General features: G+C 34.3%; 3 protein-coding genes across 10 annotated transcripts in view; 2 read left to right on the top strand and 1 right to left on the bottom strand.

Annotated features, from left to right (window-relative positions):
• Positions 1 to 16,933, bottom strand: part of LOC101736460 (active breakpoint cluster region-related protein) — a 40,735-nt gene extending 23,802 nt beyond the window's left edge. For 3 of the 6 annotated variants that reach the window (XR_009973690.1, XR_009973691.1, XM_012695447.4), the window contains exons 1-10: positions 16,514 to 16,933; positions 13,646 to 13,889; positions 12,860 to 13,055; positions 10,750 to 10,906; positions 9,842 to 10,094; positions 8,597 to 8,726; positions 7,560 to 7,701; positions 2,082 to 2,198; positions 1,808 to 1,993; positions 938 to 1,135 (exon numbers count right to left, since the gene is read on the bottom strand). Coding sequence is in view for 4 of the 6 variants with exons in the window: in XM_012695447.4 (XP_012550901.1) it covers positions 938 to 1,135; positions 1,808 to 1,993; positions 2,082 to 2,198; positions 7,560 to 7,701; positions 8,597 to 8,726; positions 9,842 to 10,094; positions 10,750 to 10,906; positions 12,860 to 13,055; positions 13,646 to 13,889; positions 16,514 to 16,798 (1,908 nt within the window). In the remaining 2 variants the exon portion in view is untranslated. The remainder of the gene's footprint in view (positions 1 to 937; positions 1,136 to 1,807; positions 1,994 to 2,081; positions 2,199 to 7,559; positions 7,702 to 8,596; positions 8,727 to 9,841; positions 10,095 to 10,749; positions 10,907 to 12,859; positions 13,056 to 13,645; positions 13,890 to 16,513) is intronic. The other 3 variants (XM_021351965.3, XM_012695448.4, XM_012695450.4) reach the window with 3 other exon arrangements.
• On the top strand, positions 5,783 to 7,299 carry LOC101735845 (uncharacterized). 2 transcript variants are annotated; one of them, XM_004932157.5, is made up of 4 exons: positions 5,790 to 5,930; positions 6,007 to 6,153; positions 6,301 to 6,540; positions 6,810 to 7,299. In XM_004932157.5, exons 1-3 carry the CDS (start codon positions 5,855 to 5,857, stop codon positions 6,519 to 6,521), a joined length of 444 nt encoding a protein of 147 aa, XP_004932214.3. In that variant the 5' UTR covers positions 5,790 to 5,854; the 3' UTR covers positions 6,522 to 6,540; positions 6,810 to 7,299. The 2 variants fall into 2 exon arrangements, with proteins under 2 accessions (XP_037868413.1, XP_004932214.3); XM_038012485.2 differs by having other exon boundaries at positions 5,783 to 5,930; positions 6,007 to 6,540.
• A 25-nt stretch (positions 16,934 to 16,958) lies between the features above and the next one.
• LOC101736338 (armadillo repeat-containing protein 5) overlaps positions 16,959 to 18,174 on the top strand; it is a 10,234-nt gene continuing 9,018 nt past the window's right edge. For both annotated transcript variants that reach the window (XR_009973692.1, XM_012695451.4), the window contains exons 1-2: positions 16,959 to 17,853; positions 17,932 to 18,158. Coding sequence is in view for 1 of the 2 variants with exons in the window: in XM_012695451.4 (XP_012550905.1) it covers positions 17,608 to 17,853; positions 17,932 to 18,158 (473 nt within the window). In the remaining variant the exon portion in view is untranslated. The remainder of the gene's footprint in view (positions 17,854 to 17,931; positions 18,159 to 18,174) is intronic.

The raw sequence follows: 18,174 nt of genomic DNA, 5'->3' as shown, positions 1-18,174 counted from the left end.
TTTTTTCAAATGGGTAAATACTTATGTTAATATATTAACTTAAAATAACATTCGCTTTTTTTATTCGATAAGATTTTATTTTGCTGTACATCTATTTGTCTGTAACATTATTGTTCAGCTTCTGAACGTCAAAATGTCATCGAGCGACGTCCGCCATGACACCAATTCTCTTTCAGATCCAGCCGCCAAGAACGCATCAATTTTATATTTCTCTTATATTAAGTCTTTATTTTTTTATATATTCTTTTCTTCTTCGTCGCTTTCTTCATTGCTGAAGGTCGTGTCCCTGAAACTTGACCGTTGCCTGTCTCGTGAGCTGTTTCCATCTCGTCCGGTCCTCAGCTGCTCGAATGGCGGTTGCGACTGGCAACCCAGTTATAAGTACAATAAATATGTCAGACCAATAAATACAGTCCACACTCAATTAACACAGCATTTGTGGTTCCGATATCGGGAAGCGAACCAGAGCCTCCTGGATGAAAGCCAGGTATCCTGTTACTAGACCATATCGGAATGTCACTATACGTTGTAATTTACATTTACAGTGGACTGTAAATCTATAGGTCGCTGGTTCAAATCTGGCTCGAAGGACCAAAATATGTTGCGTCGTGGTAATTAAACGCGGACTGCATTTATTGTTTTGAGATATTTAATGTACTTTTATATGAAAAATTATAGACTTTATATAAGAGAAATATAAAATTGTTGCGTTGTTTTTCGCGGCTGCATTTTAAAGAGAATTAGTGTCATGACGGAGGTCGCTTGTTGACATTTTGATGTTCAGAAACTGAACATTATACAAATACAAATATCTTTAGAATTTTAGAAATATTATTTACTGGTGAAACAAGTTCGAAGGACCATTCTACATATTTCGGAAGCAGTGATGCGTCCTGAGGTTCGTGTAGTGCTCACAAATATAGTATGTAATACGTACGTGTAGAACTAGCGCGTTTTTTTGCACCCTAGCAACGGGCTTGTGCAGCAGGTCGTCGAGCGACATCGGCTGCCCGTGACACGAGATCTGCTTCGTGAGGTGCGCGAAGTTCTGTGACGTGGCGCAGCGTCGCCGCACCGCGTCCGTCGCTCGACCGTAGTTGTGCAGAAATGCACCGTACACGTTTATGTTTTCCGCCTGTATTTATTTAAACAATAAAAAATTTGAACTAGTAAAATACGATAGAACTACTACTACTACTACTGCGCTGGCGCTATAACCCTGATCTTGGCGCCGATCGGAAGGTCGGAGGTCTTGGTCCTGAGTCGATTATAAAACACGACCTGTGATTTTTTCTACTTTGTAATAGTGGCCAAAAACATAATTATAGTAGACGAGAACAAGTTAACCGCGAATCCAAAATCTTTATCAATGATGATAATTTTTGCGTCTTTTTTTATAGTCTCTGTAGGCAGACGAGTGTACAGTCCGCCTGATGGTATGTGTTTACCGTCGCTTATGAATATCAGCAATGCCAGAGGCATAGCCCAGTCTGCCTGCCGCTAAGTACTCTCAGCACGCTTCGTTTTTAAAAAGAACAAAAGCCATTTAATATGTTTACTATGCCCTTTACAATTATTATGTTATGTACACAGCTCGGTAGTAGTTAGCACTATCGTCCTGCGTTTTAGAAGCCGCAAAGCTATCATGTTTTTGTATTTCCATGGAGTTTCCACTATATTTAACTACAAAGACTGCAGAAGCTTGTACAGCTTAGATTTGTAGTCGTAATAAAATAAAATTAGTCTGTATACAGTTTTTGTTAAAATATTAGCTCCAAAAGCTTATGTAAAATAATATGAAACTCACCATCTTCTTAAAATGGGTCCCTACTGATAGAGGCTCTTCCCAACTGGCCACAGCCGCTTTTAAGCCTTCAAGAAAACTTTTATGTAACTCATGAAGCTCTGATATTTTGTAAAATATCGTATTAAATTCCTCTTCCGTTATAACTGGTTGTGACGTAGACAATGTCGCTTTTATAGCGTTCATGTACTGTAATCAAACATACAATTTAGATGTATTTTTTTTTGGACAGTGTTACACAGTAAAGTGGCAGACATAAAAATTATAAACGAACTACCTTTTCCATGACGTAGAGACATTCCACATAAACAGTTTCGCTTTCAATAATACTTGTGATAATACAACGGTGCATCGTAAGACGTTCCGCTTCAGCATTGTTACTGATATTGGATTCCTGATAGAAATAAAATAGTAATAGTATTTAGTAGCATCGTGCGCGCGCACACACACACACAATCATACATTACATAACGTGAAAATACAAAACCACGTAACATTTTAAAAAGGATTTAAACAAACGTTGTTAAACAAAAGGCACATAAAGGGTTTGTTTTGAAACACAATTCGGATCCAAAATCATTTTGTAAACGATAAAACCAGCGTGACTTTACGAACCTATTTCATTTATCGGCCACGCAAGAGTCATGAGGCTCCTGATATTTTTTGTTAGCGCTGTGCTTGCGGGAATATGTAAATGTGAATCAGATAGTAAGTAATAAAAACTAGTATCGTAAAATTTCTTATAGTCATCATTGAATGTTCTGAATGATCATTTTGAATTTTAGGTTTAGAAGTGAATGACATCGAAACAAGTCCATTTTACGATACCATAATTTTTAGTGACATAGCAGACATAATGAATGAATTAGAAAATAACGTGGTAAGTACCTTCTACGGCCTTACATTTATAAACGTCTGTGGTATCTGTAAAGTATTAAGATAAAAATACATTCTATCTTTCAGAATGTACCAGCGGATGTTAGCAGAGATAATGAGAGTGAAGGAGACGATAACATTGAGAACTTACTCTCCGAATATTACAAATACTTAGAAAGAGCTCATAAACAACAAAGGGCATACGAAAATTACAAATCTAAAAATGAAATAGCATTTGTTCCTCAACAAAGACAAGTAAAAGCAAAAGCTTCAGTTAAATCTGGCGCTTACAGTTCTAATTATGACCACCCGAAGTACTACAGATACCCTTATTCACAGCACGGGTCTTTCAGTTTATTTTGGCCGTCCAACCAAAATGGTAATTACGTACCGAATCTTCAACGCATACCAAAATCAGATGTATCTGCATACCACGATTACGGAATGCAAAACAAAAAGTCACCGTCAAACGAGTTCAAACCGATTTATGACTGGATACAATCTCAATGTTACTGCAAAATGAATAAAGTTCCATGCGAGTGTGATTGCAAACAATGTCTAAATCCTATACAATATGTTCCTGGAATGGGCCTTAGTAACGAAAAAACTAATACAGTTATTTCCAGTAAATTGTATGGAAAGAGTAATAAAGACGAAACTGCAAATGTATTCAAAGATGCTATTAATCTCAAAATAAAAGTCACCTTGTCGTTACAGAACTTGTCACAAATTTTATATAATAGAAATAGTACTAAACAGTTACAGGACGAATCTTCGGAAAGCGGCAAGATAAGCATTCCATTAACTTATTTAGATTTTCCAATGCCTTTGAATATGTTTGCTAATCAGAAAAATATGGATTCCGGTGCATCGCATAAAATCACAGTTCACAAAAAGAAAAAATCCCGATTTAATAATAATAAAAAGCACAAGAAGAAAATGATAACGGTACACAAAATTTTAATACAACCACATCAATTATTTGACGATCATAAAATAGAAAATGAAAATGTAACTGAGAGGAAAATTGAAAGTACACAAAACATTACTGAAAAAAATTATTTCATAGCAGACAAAATGTCCAATAATACAAAAATGCATACGGATGAAAGTATTTCTTTGCTGATAAATATAACTAACAACGAAGATGAGAATGCAACAGAAGTGACACATGCAATTCCAAACAGCATCGAGACTGAAAATACCGTTAAGATTACCAACATAAACAACAGTACACCAAAACCTTCGACCACGCGTCTAAAACGAAGTTTACTGTTAAGCAACTCAACAACAGCAGATTTAATATTATCAAATAATCAAACAATAAATGAAATGAAAGCAGTGAAGGAAAATAATAACGCGACTTCAATAAAACTTGATAAAAAGATTTTTAAACATAAAAAAGCCGATAAATGGGCATTTGTCGATGAGGAACTGTTACATTGGCCCGACAACCAAAAGAAATCGACAGAAAATAATACTAGAGATCTAACGGCTATAATTTTAGAAAGGGAGAAAAATAAAACAAGAATTAGTATAAGCAAAGACACTATAAGACGTAATCACACAAAAGCATTAGAACAAGCTATATTTGGCGAAGTCGACTGGAACGATATCGATATTGTAGCTCCAGCATTTCTATCGTTCGTAGGAAAATATTTAAGCGGTGCATTAACATTCTGTTCTACAAAAATATGTCATTCAATGAAATGTGGAAATAAAATTTGTTTTCATAGGATTTGCAAACCAGAAGAAAGATTAAATAACAAAGGTCATTGTGTAGGATCGAATAGTACAGGTACGAGTATGTGCTATTTTTAAGTATCAATTATATAATAAACGATCAGCAATGAATGATAATGCATATTTATTTTCACAGATAGCATCACGTCACTGGAATCGATTATGGATTTACCTTCAAATATTGGTTTTGAAATAGTGGACATTTTGCAAGATAGAATGTTAGGAAAACTATTTGGAAAAGCAACATTATGCATAGCGAAAAAATGCATAACATTCTGGACTGCTAAAAAAATATTCATAAAATTTAAATGTTTAAATAAAGAACTTGATTCCGCGAGCCATTGTAAAAAACAAAGCAACTGAACGATATGTGATAAGGTGCGGGTTTACAAAATAAATCGACAAGCATAAACATTGGAAACAGCTTTGTTTAAAATTCTAAATGCCTTTACTAAGCTCTGATAAGGAATGTGTTTGTAATGTTCTTCATCGCAACTTGAATATTTCCAAATTCCCTTTAAAAATGATGATTGTTAAATTTTTTTTCTTTTCCCTTTATTTATTACTTCAAATTTCAAGTACGAAACTAAAACATACAGTAAGTTTTATTTTATCTAACTAGTGATCAATTATTTCGAATAATTGTTATTTTTTTCCCAAGAATGTTCAAGAATATTTCTACAACCCTTGGAGTAAAATCAATGACAATACGAAAATTTTGAACTTCAAAAATAATGGAGAACTGACCGAAAGACACCTAAGAAAGGACCATGTTGTAAATCTAAGAAATAAAGTGATTACTCCATTCCGTGATGTTATAAAAGAAAATGATACAAGTAAATGGAACGCTACCAGAATAATACACAAAGTTCGTGATTTTATGAAATCTACATACACTGAACTAAAACCTGCTGCACAAAAAATTTTGACTTATTGTGATGAATCAATGCAAACGTGTAGATTTTTAGTGTGTCCAAATGTTAAAAAGTCTTGTATTGTGTGTGAAGTTAACGTTAATAGCGGTTCAGACTCTAATTCTACTGTATGTATAAAATATTTTACCGGTTTTCTAATAACTCAAAAAGTTGAAGCATTGAGTAATGGTGCGCTTGAATCTCGTATACTTTAAACGAAATAAATTTTATTAAATATAATTACTACTTAATTGTTTTAAAAAAAAAATCCTCATCACATTTCTTCACTACTGTTATTTCGACATTCAGTTCCCCATTAATAAAGTTAACTACATCACAAATATAAAATATCCATAAGCGGTTTGCACCGAAAGCTCGTTAGGTAAACATTCCCGAGAAAAGCTTATCTCCAGACAGATAGGACACAAGGCGGAGACGCTCATATAAAAGGTGAGTTGGAACTCTGCAAACATTTATTCCCGTTAAGTTCTCGTAGCATTCACACCTGCACCGCAACATGATCTGTAATAAACTCTTGGGAGTTCTCTTGTTGTGCTTAGTGCACGATTGTCTAAGCAAACCGACGACTGAACGTAAGTTACATTCTTTAAACCTTTCTATAGCATTTTGCACAAAATTTATCACTAATCCATCTAACATCGCTTGCAGATGACCCGTTTCGGGGTCGTGGGATCGGGTCGACTATATGGGGATGGATAACTTACCCGTTCACATGGTGGAGTTCAGGTGAACCGGAATTAGCTCCGGGTAGCGATCAATTACTCGCTATAGGACCAGACAACATTATAGAAATCGGTAAACATAACGTTACAATATGGTGCAATGATCAAACTTGCACAACTATGAAATGCGACAGAATCAGTTGCAGAAACGTTACCTGTAATATTTATGACACCGACATTACCGGAGAGTGTAGAGAATACAATACAATAACGCCCGCAGATACGTCGAGACCTACAGAGGTTAACACTAAGCCAGAAAACGATCTGTCAACGTTGAAGCCTACAACAACAATAATAATATCGACCCTACAACCCTCGTCTGTGCCAATTGCTAGTGGACTTGAAGAAGTTAATTCCACGGTCGAAGAACGACCCTTAGAATTGGAAGCTGTTTTATCGTCTACAGTTATGGGAACCGATAATTTGGGCAGTAAAGATTAACAGCGCTGCAACTGATCAAGTAAGTAAACATATTTTTTCTTGCTTGGGGCTTTAATGTCAGGCCAATTTAACAAAAACTAACACTATCCTCATAGTCATAAAATTTGATTTGTTTATTAGTAAAATATCATAACATGAACTATTGTATTTATGGCTTTTTTTTATTACTTACTGTTTGGAACCTAGTTAAGGTAGCTTCACAGACCGTGTAGGCGAGCTAACGGAGCTAACAAAAAAGGGACTATCTATGGATGTGAATAATTGAATCTTATATTATAATTTTTTTAGATTCCAAAATTTCTTTATCGAGATCTTTATTTTTCAATCGAATGGATACAATGATTTATAACTATCTCAACGGACTACTGGAAGACTACGCAACAGAACTTATGAACAGACTGATTGATAATTTGAAATTAGAAGCAACATGTATATCTGGAGAATGTTACTACAGAAACTGCGATGGAAGAGATTGCAAAATTCAGTACTGCAAGTACAAATTGCTGACAAACGACCATGAATGTTATTCGAATAAGTCAGACCTCTTCAAATTGGAGCTAATTACAAATAACATATTTCATATTAATAATGATATAAATACCGAAAATAATGAAATAGAACTTTTCAATAAAATTCGGAATAAATAATGAATGTTTACGATTAATATAATGTTTTCGCGTTTATCATTAAACTAATTTTAATTTTATCGTATAGCTTAAAATCAGATATTTAATCATTATTATGTAATTTACTAAAACAATAAATGAATTAACTGAAACACCGCGTATTTTGCTTTATTTCAAGAAAATAAATCCTTGTCACAAACAAACAATGTAATATTGAAAGAAAAGAATCAGCGTCTATGTGTATTTTGATCCAGTTCATTATAATTAAAGTGGTCAGGGTCACATTTCAAGACGAATATTTCGTAAAACAAATTAGCGTCTATGAGATACGAATAAGGCATAAATATAATTTAAATAAGGTATCACCGCTTAACCATAGATAATAAATATTGTCAAACGCAACAAAACTTACCTGGGTTTGTAATTTCCTTAACGATGGAGGTGTTGCATTGGTTTCATTATCAGATGATATCGTTCTGAGTAGAAGAGGAGTATCACTCGAATCAGCCATATCCGTGACTCCCTCAGACATTTCTGCAGCATCAGCTGCTTGCCTTTAGGACCAAATGATTTAAATTAGTAAAACACGAATTCATCCTGTTTTCTAATTGAAATGAATCGAAATATGCCGTCTCATAATTCCAACATAAATGGATTTTTATACTACGATCGTATGTTCCTTATTCCTTTGTCCGTCATGTAGGTCACCGGTGCCCTACGTGGTGCACCGAAGTAATTATGTCTATTTCTTTTACTTATTATTATATAGCAAATTAACTTTTATTACTACGATCAAAGTAAAATATATCAGGGTATATTTCTGGTAAAAGTGTCGTTGCAAGAAAGTCACAGGAGAGTAAGTCGTCGTGGCCTAAAGGAGAAGACGTTCGGTGCATTCATATTTAGTGATGCATCGGTGTTCGAATCCCACAGGCGGGTACCGATTTTTTTCAACATGTTCACAATTTACTTAATATAAGGAATAACATCGTGTAATAAAAATTAAACCCGCAAAATTATAAGCCTAATTACTGGTGGTACTCTTGTGAGTCAGCACGGGTAGGTACCACCACCGCCTATTTCTGCCGTGAAGCAGTATGTAATGCATTTCGGTTTGACGGGTGGGGAAGCCGTTGTAACTATACTGAGACCTTACAACTGTAGATGTCTATGGGCTCCAGTAACCACTTACTGTAGTGGCCGCCCTAAATATTCATAGCTTAGAGCAACGAGCCGCCGTCGCAGACCAAAGCGTTAGACTCGAACAGTCGCGGTCGCGGACATTACGGATACAGGGAAACCCGTGTTCTAGAATCTAGAACATATGTAGCCAATATAACTACCTCATAGTCGCCTTCTGGGTACTTCGCATTTAAACGCCAGGTGGGCTGTGAGCTCGTCCACCCATGTAAGCAATAAAAAAGTCAGTTCAAAGAATAGGACACTTACTGTATAAAATAATGTATGTTAACGTAGTTCGGTGCGATGGTGCAGGTCGGTGAGTCGAGGCGCGGCGCGGGCGGCGCGGACGGCGTCGGCTGCGAGCTCGGTCCTTCCTCCGCACTCGACCCGGTGCCGCCTGTCCGACAAAAATACTATAACTATTATAAAACTGTCGTAGTATTTAGGACTTAGCTTTTTTTCTTTTTCTCCTACCTATTCTAGTAAGCTCGAGGGGTTATTCTAGCTCGAAGGGCTCAAACCTGACGTTTTTTGCTAACAAGAGCCCTAACCAGAACCGTGCTTCGCAGAATTTACCACCGGATCGGAAACGCGACCCACTGAGAAGATCCGGCGAGAAACTCAGTGGGTTGTGTCTGTGGGTTAATTTACTCGCCGAGCCCTTCATCGCAAGCGACGGGTTCGACGAAAACGATGACCGGAAATACTGACTACGCCTGACTTTGCTTGACTTCGGTGATCGGACGAGAACCGGTGTTTTCAACGTGGTATGGACGTTGGCGGTTGAAAATGCATTTCTATATTACACCATCTAAGATAATTACAACGCGATTCAGAACAGTAATAACGCCATCTATCGATTTTTTTAACATATACCAAGAGACTAACAGGTAAAACAAAAAGATCGATTTCTATCCAGTAGTTTATGCGTGAGGCGGGTCCAACGGTACAGTTTTGTGGTTTCATTTATGCTATTTATTTATTGTTACTTGTTGACATTTGAAGAACTTACATTGCATTTGCTAAGTAATAAACTATGCAGTAATAAACTATGTACGGCAGTAACAAATTACTGTTTTTGTTCTAGAACAGCGCCCAAAAACTACTGGATGTTTCCTCGGGATAAAATCTTGTGGTCTTAAAACCGCTGTTTAAAGTAATACACGGTGAGCTCCTATTTGATGTGATTATGGTATGTATATTATTGGTATATTATGTATTTACTTTGAAATTTAATGTGAGTGGAGCCATGCCATGGAACCGTTACTTCAAAAGTGAAATTAGACAAAATGTATTAATAAAATATATATATAACAATATATTCCGGAAGTGCAAGGGTTATTTAACATACAGGTATTCTCTTTCTCTCACTTCCTAGCTATTCACCCCCATGGTGGTGGGATCAGCTTTATATACAAAAGTATTACGTGTATGGAAGTGTTTTAAAAATCATATCAATCGATAAATGTTTTTAGTTCGTTTACCAGAGTGAATAAAATTAATTTAATTGACCTGCTTGTATGTACACGTATTCTCCATCGTTGGCGTCGGTGGGCACTTGGTCGTAATATGGTTCATCTTCAGCAATGGGTACGGATGCGGGTATACTTTCCAAGGACAGCGGGGCGGATTTGTCCGCATCCGTTCCTTCGGGCAAATCAGGAGTCGTCGATGTCACCTCTTCGTCGATAGACCTCGGGGTTGCGGCGCCACCAGAACGTTTACGTTCCGATGATAATGAATTGATTGATTCATAACTTTTTACCTTAAAATAAAAATAAAAATGAGTCAGAATATTTTGCAATACACTAATTAATTTATAATTTACATTAATCGAAAAACATGGTTACATATTTAAGTAAATGTGCATACATTATTTCTTCTCGAAAATGGCCTCGGAATGTAATTAAGTATATAATCATATTATAATCGAGCACGATTTAGGCAGTTAGTGTTAGCCAGCGGTTTTCCTGTGCCCATGACATTGCTGACGTCCATGAGTGACGGATACCACCAACACGTGGGTCGTATGCTGGTCTGCTTACATGGACAATAAATAAAAAACAGGAATAAATTTAAAAGTACATATGGGATATAAATTTACATTCCAAATTATACCCTACTAGTTATCGTTACAGTTGTATAATATTCCATATTATGTCACCTCAACTAGTTTTAGCTTGAAGGTAAATGTTAAAATATCGCGAAAGTGTCATAAATCGACCGTGAACAAGCCGAATGTATCGATTATTCACGGGCATTTAGTTCTTTTACAGAGTATCTAGTATATTGAGAATACTTTTCTCATCATAGTGAAATGAGAAATGAAAACACCTAAAGTTCTGTGGAACAAAAAAAATATAGTTATACGACATTGACGTATTGGATGTTGAAAGTTGTAGGAGAAAAAACAATTTTACCCTTTCGCTAATTGATGGTGTCGATGCTCGACTTGCAATAGACTCTCGGGATTCCGCGTTGCGTATCTTCCGGCCGAGTGATGAGGGCGGACTGTCGTCAACCCCAGCAGACTCTGGCAGTGAAACTCCGCGTTTGCTGAACACTTTCGGTGGAGGTCTATTAAATAAAATTTATTAGTTTCCTTTACCGTTTCCTTATTGGTATATGTAGAATAGGATTAAATTTACAAATAAAAGTATGAGTAAAATAAATTAAATTAATGTGGAACCATTTCATATTGATGATCTTAATTTTGTTCTTTATCTAGCACACGTGCCAGCAAACAACGTTGTAACAGTTTTACGAGTCACGGATTGCCTGACGTCAACCCTTCATGGGATAGAAAATCGGGGCAAATCAAGAAAAGGAGTTAGCGGGAGGATTAGGTTCAAATAATAAAAGATCACGATTGTTGGAAATGAAGAAAATATTGGTTAATCGAGAGCGCCAAGGTCACATACAATAATGATTTGATTCATAGTTGGACAGACTATTAGACTAGTCTATTATCATAGAAGATTTAGTCAGCTACGCAATTGTTTGTATAAACTTGTGCATTTCATTGATAATTAATACGGCTTACGAAGCGTGGATGATATCGTTGATCAAATTCACTCTGGTATCTATCTCAAAAAATTATGACTTTCGTTTTAATCTTATTATATTAATCAATCGATGATGTTGCATGTCGCAAAGCCGTAATTTCTAAATTACAGAAAAGCTACAAAAATCTCTTGAATTCAGGAATATTTTTACGCAAAAAAAAGAATTAGTATGCTTTATTAATAGGAAATAAAACTGCCATTGTGGTTTGGGTTTCTCGTGGTGAGTCAGCAAGTGAGTCAGGATATATTTTTATTCATAGATAACGCAATTGACGTTTCTCACTAAAGGCACACTTGGATGTTTCAAGCCTGGTTTCCTTATGTACCCAGGTACAAAGAATACATTAAAACACGACATAGTTTATATTGAATTGGCAATTTTTTAATCATAAAACTATAAATTGGATTACTATCTATTATCTAAAGATAATATTTATCAGTTAATGAATAAACGCCGATGATGAACGCCGACGCCGTAAATACATGAAAATTTTCCAAAATACAAATATACTATTATGAATAATTGATATAAATAAAATTTGAATGCTAATAGAAAATAAATGTACTTCAGATCAGTTAGAAAATTTAATTATTTTTGTAATAATCCGGGTAAGGTTTTAAGAAAACAAAAGTGATAATTTTATCACTGAAAATACATAAATTCACAATACTATAAAAAAATTAAAAGTCTGTGGCATTGCCTCATCATAAACTGCATTCGGAACCATACAAAACATAAAAGTAAATAGATGTGGTCAATTTTGTAGTTTGCCCAACCTAAAAGTTAATCGCATACTTGTATGACGCATCACGCAGTAAGCTTCACGTTGGAACAGCGTATACTTTTTAAACCAGAATGCGTTAATGCTTCGCGGCAGAAATAGGCACAGTAATTTGAGCTTAAAATTCGACTTACTAGATTATATATATATGTATGTATATGTATTTGTGTATATATATATTTCAATCTTTAGGTACACCGCCTGTTATTTGTTTCCTAAAGTGATTTTTGTCCACTTGATGGCCTGGAAGAGATCGCTTTTAGCGATAACCGTCTTTGTACTTTTTTGTATTTGAAGTTTTGCATATATGTTTTGTGTACAATAAAGCAAACTCTCGCTCTCTCTCACTCTCAATACTAGTTGGAATATGCATATTACATTTCGGATCGTTCGATAATTGAACATACTATTATTTATCATTCAAGACGTTTTTCTGCGTACCTATAGGGTGTATCCCACCGGTATACATTTCATTGTCGTCATTGTTATCACTCACTACTTTTAGTAGTAGACAGCGGCTAACCGGCACTGGTATAGCTGGTGTAAATGAGCAACTGTGACTGCGTACCATTAGGGAGGCTGTATGGACGTCTATTTACAATAGCTATAAATAAAAAACTATGTACGTAGTACTGATTTCAATACTGCTTTCCTTGTTTTTACTATATCGACAAAACACTTACTTAGGTGGTACTTTTTTCTTGGCGACAGAAACAGGATCTACGGGACTACTCTCTGAAGACTGGGGCGATTCTTCCGATTTCTTAGATGCATTTTCTGCTAATTTCAGACCATTTACTTCGATGACGGTTACGAAATCACCAGTTTGTGACGTTGGACGGTTTTTACTTTGACTATGACTTGTTTGATCTACAGCTACTGTAATGTATTATAATAGGTTTGTTAACCGGTACTTTGCAATTTAAATTTATCTATTAATTGTTTAAGTTTAACTATCTTTGTTAATATTTCACCAATAGATACTGTCCAACAGTCAACAAATGGACGTATGTAGTTTAGCAGTAAGGCTTCAATCCACAATAATACCAAAAATAACGTTTATACAAATACAAGATCAATATACAAATCGATATTGAGACGTATTTGAATGTAATTAATTACTTAAAAACACTAACACTTATGAAATGAGAAATGAGTGACTGTTACAGAAAATAACTGCGTGAATCGACAGTGATACTGACCGTTGCGTGACCGAGCATCCATTTTTTGTTCACTGTCGATAAACAATAGATTATAGTGGTTGAATCGCTAATACAGCAACTGGATATCGACAATTAACAAGACAGTATAAACGATAGACTGTTATCATTTAATCAATAAACACAATTATTTTATGTAACAATCACCCATCGCTACTCTGAACTTATAAAGTATATAGTGAAATGTAATTTAACGTGGATACCTTTCTGCTAAACTTTGATTATTATTTCTAATCTAAAAAATCTTACCTTTGTCTTGATTATTTTCAGTTCTGTGTACAATCTCACTATTACATCGTCGACGAGCCGCTTCGGTTGCTACGAGGTTTGACGATAATTCATTAATGCACTGATTGACTGAACTTCTCTCAGCGATGTGCATTTGTTTATTTCTAAGCTGCACCTCCTCACAAATGACTTCCTCAATAGAATTGTCATTATTACTATTTAAGCTCAAATCGCTTTTTTTCGATAACGAATCAGTTTTTGAAACCTGAAGACAAATTAACGTGTTTCAATGAGTCGCTTGCGCCGTAACGATTCGAAGCGTTGCGCTTGATAGCGTCAACTTAACATTAATAAGACAAAACGCTATCAATTTAACTTTGATTAGATGTATGAAACCATGACTTAATAATTACTCACGCCTACTCTGTTTCACAGACGCAAGTTGTGATTCAAACTTTTTCGTTACGAGATTTATAACGTGTGCGTGTCATGAAATTTTACTTATTGCGTAGATAAGCTATAAGTGAAGGGAGTTGGAATATCATCAGTCGATTTTTTTTAACGTTATTGAAATCAGGAGAGTTTAATTTTGATAATAACATACAATATGCACTCTATCAAATGAAACTAAGTACACTACAGCATAATAATAATTTGGAACCTCGGATATATAGAAAATTTGATTAGTGTCGTGTTTATGAATATGTGTCCCTTGAAAAGTGCTCTGAAGTTTGTATGATATTATCTTTTTTATTTGTTTCTTAAACAGGTGAACGAGCTCACGGACGACTTGGTCGTAGGTGACTACCAGGAGATACAGACATCAAAACGTGAATGTCGCCCGCCTAAGATTTGAGTTGTATGAGTTAATTAAGTAGTATAATTATTATTGAATTTCTGCGGGTTTGATTTTAATTGCATGGTGTTATTATTTCTTTATCGTTCAAGTCACTCGTGAACATGAGTTAAGTATGTATTACATTAGAAGTGTTGGTACCCGTCTATGGAGTTTGAACATCAGCATAATCGCATCGTGTGATATGAGTACACTGAACATCTTATCCCTTAGGCTGCGATGACTTTATATTAATCATTTTACACAAGGTTCAGATATCCTTGCTACCTTACACCACTGTATTTGTCCAACGATTTCTCTAATTTGAATTTTTTGTCTCAAGAAGCCCGTCTCAGTGCATGCGCTTCTTTAAAAATTACACTTTGTTAGTCACTGAGCTAGGTATAAAATAACAGTTACTACAATTACTCAAAGCAATTAGAATGGCTGAGCACAACAGTTGTTTTCACACGCTTCACAAAGCAAGCAGCTTGGTCAACAATACATATTAATTGATTAACAGTAAGGTGCTGCTTACATTATCATAATTTAAATATTGATAAATCATTCATGAATTAATGCATGACACAATGTAGGTTTTATAACATGTCTATTAATTTGGGAATAGATTTTTTTTTAAATATATTATACTTTAGTATTGGGTTTCAAAATGTTATTTTTTATTGACATTGTAGACAGTGGCCCACTTGATGATATGTGTTCGTCATCCCTCATGAAAATCGCCAATGAGAAAGGCAAAACTATACTGTATGATATTGCAAATTTTCAATGAATGTTAATATTAAGAATGATTTATTTTATGTAACAAAAAACAAGTGCCTTTACACAAATATGGTTTATTTCTTTGCTGAACCTTTGCAAAGACACATTGTTTTTGTTTAGTAGTATGCAATTTTAACGCAGTCTGATTTTTTGTTCAATTTCATAATTTATTTGATTTTAAATACTATATATTAATAGAACCAATAGTATTATACATACTATATAGAATTACATAATAGAATTTACTACATTATAGTATTGTGACTTTTTTAATTTTTTTAAGATATTAGGATAAAATAATATACTCAATGTTACTACCACAACAGAGATAAACCTGAAGATACTAACATGTATTGAAATCCATTAGAAGGCTTCACAATGCCAAAGAGTAAGAGATACCACATAAAGACATGAATATAAATAATAAATAATCACAAACAAATTAACTGCAGTGATCTGCCCCCAAACTAGGACTCTGTGTACATAAATATTCTAAAAATCATTACTAATCAGGTAAAAACAACCTCTTGAACATTCAAAGTGGTGAGTTTCATTAAAAATATAATACCTACCTATGACAAAAGTGGGTTAATCAACACTTCCTAATTATTATTGACTATTTGGGAGTAAACAAAACTATAATTATTATGTGAAATTAGTATTAATTGAAATGATTCATGTGTGTTGTTATACTTTAAGTATGACATAGTTAAGTTGTCAAGTATTTTCAATTATTCTGTATATTTTAGTTCTTTTGTACATATTTTGACTTGGTCAATAAAATCCCGTACATTAAATCCTTAATTATACTTCAAAAAAGTAACTATTGGTAGTGTTTGTTCTTTAAATTGAATATTTGACCACTTTTTAAAAAAAAATCAAACAACTTTTATTGTTTAATTTATAATAAATCTTATGCAATATATTAAAATGAAAATAAAAATCAGAGTAGTCATGCTAGCTGTGATAATTGAGGTCAAAATTTGAATAAAACAAGCAGTGTTATTTACTGAGCTTGACCCAAGCAATTCTCTATTTTATTATTACATAAGAAGGCATCTTACATTTATGATTTAACGATTCACTATTTATTTCATGTTCTTGTATAAATTTTGGTAAATAATTTAGGAAAATTTTGTGGTGTTGATACAATAGTGATTAATTGAGTACTTAATTCAATGCAATAAAGAAAGCATTACGAATTACTAAACAAAAACATTTTTTTTAAAAAGTCTGCTTTGATGATGCTTAAAATATCACCTAATAATTACCTGCTTTATTTCGGAAACCTTATCATCGAGTTCGTTCACGTCAGACCCCGAGGGCGGAGTCGTTTTGTTATCCTGTGATGCAGCCTTATGTTTCTCGACATCTGATAAAAGTGTCTCTAAGTATTCAACGTAAAATTCTTCTTTTTCTAATTCCTCCCTTAAAATAGCAACTTTCTGTTTGTGTTTAGCTAGATTAGCCCTGACATCTTCCTCCCAGGCCGCTGGCAAAGCGCTTTCTGGAAAACGTTGGACCCAAACACGTTGAAAATCCCCGTATACACTCATCTCTCACAAAACGTTTTCATGACAACATAGCATTATGAAAAAAATATAACTTTAATAATCTTATTTTCAGTATAAAAATATCTACAAAACTTCGTAATCGCAACACTACTTTCAGACACCATAGATTAAACATAATAGGTGACAGAGACATTGACACCGTAAACTGTTTTTATTTAATGGAGATCAGATAAATACATTTAACTGATTAATTAATCAATCTTATAGATATTTTGATCTAGTCTCAAAAGCTTTCGTGAGTGTGCTAACGAGCAGCTTCCCCTTATCTGTTAGATTTTCTTCGAAGACCATTGGCCTTAACTAAGCCTTAATTTATTTATTAGATGTTCATTATTGGCAGTTTACAAAAAAATACAATTAAGCCGTTACGTTTTTAGGCAGAAACAAGAGAAATGTTGTGACCCACCCGTTTTAGACTGATAAGTTTACTCATTTCGTCATACACTTAATTTGGGAGCTAACTTAAGTTAACAGTTGTTCTGATTCAATTTTTTTAAAATTTAATTTCATTCTATAAATACAACAACGCTTTCATTTCACGTATCATTAAACATTTTAATGTGATATCTAAAAAAAGTATATTCCCTTTGCCTGTCTCATGGCTGCTAAAGAGAAAAAAGTACTTTATTTTAATAAATTATTTTTATTTTTCAAAATTGTAAATAATGTGTTTAAGCGTATTTACAAAAAAGCAATTTAATAATGAAATCTAAATTAATTTAAATCTCACATTTATCTAAATCAGTTTACCCAAGTAGGTTTACAGCTGACTACTTGGTAACGCCTCAAGAATGGATAAAAAATATGTTAAAACTGTCTTGGAAGGATTAAAATCCTCAACATCTAAGCGTGTTCAGGAGTCACTTTTAAAAATTAGAAGCAAAATAATCGTAACTGAGGCTGGAGTGAAGCTTTTTAGGGAGTGTCGAGGCTTAGAATTAATATTGCCCTATTTACGGAAACCCAATGAAAGGTTTCTTGACATAACGCTCAGCATACTTGGTAATTGTTGTCTAGAAGAAGAAAGTAGCTTGGCCGTAAGTTATAATATTAGTATGAAAATTATTGATATATTTCATGATCAATTTTTAAGTTATTTTCTTAAATTTTTACAGGTTGGGAAACTCAACATCTTTGGACCGTTAACATTAATTTTAAAAACTGTATGTAAGGACAGTATTGTAGGTAGAGCCTGTCGTACAATAGGTAACTTAGCACAGAGAAGTAGTAATGCTGAAGGCTTCCATAACCATGGTGTTGTCTCGGCATTGGTCACATTAATTGAAAATGGAGATAAAAGTACATCTTGTGCTACTAAAACGATGGCTGTTCGTGCAATGAGGTACAAAATTATCTCT

The sequence above is a fragment of the Bombyx mori genome, chromosome 8, assembly GCF_030269925.1.
Source record: "Bombyx mori chromosome 8, ASM3026992v2".
Lineage (NCBI taxonomy): Eukaryota > Metazoa > Arthropoda > Insecta > Lepidoptera > Bombycidae > Bombyx > Bombyx mori.
The sequence above is the reverse complement of the archived record's forward strand: the minus strand, read 5'-3'. Positions and strand labels throughout refer to the sequence as shown.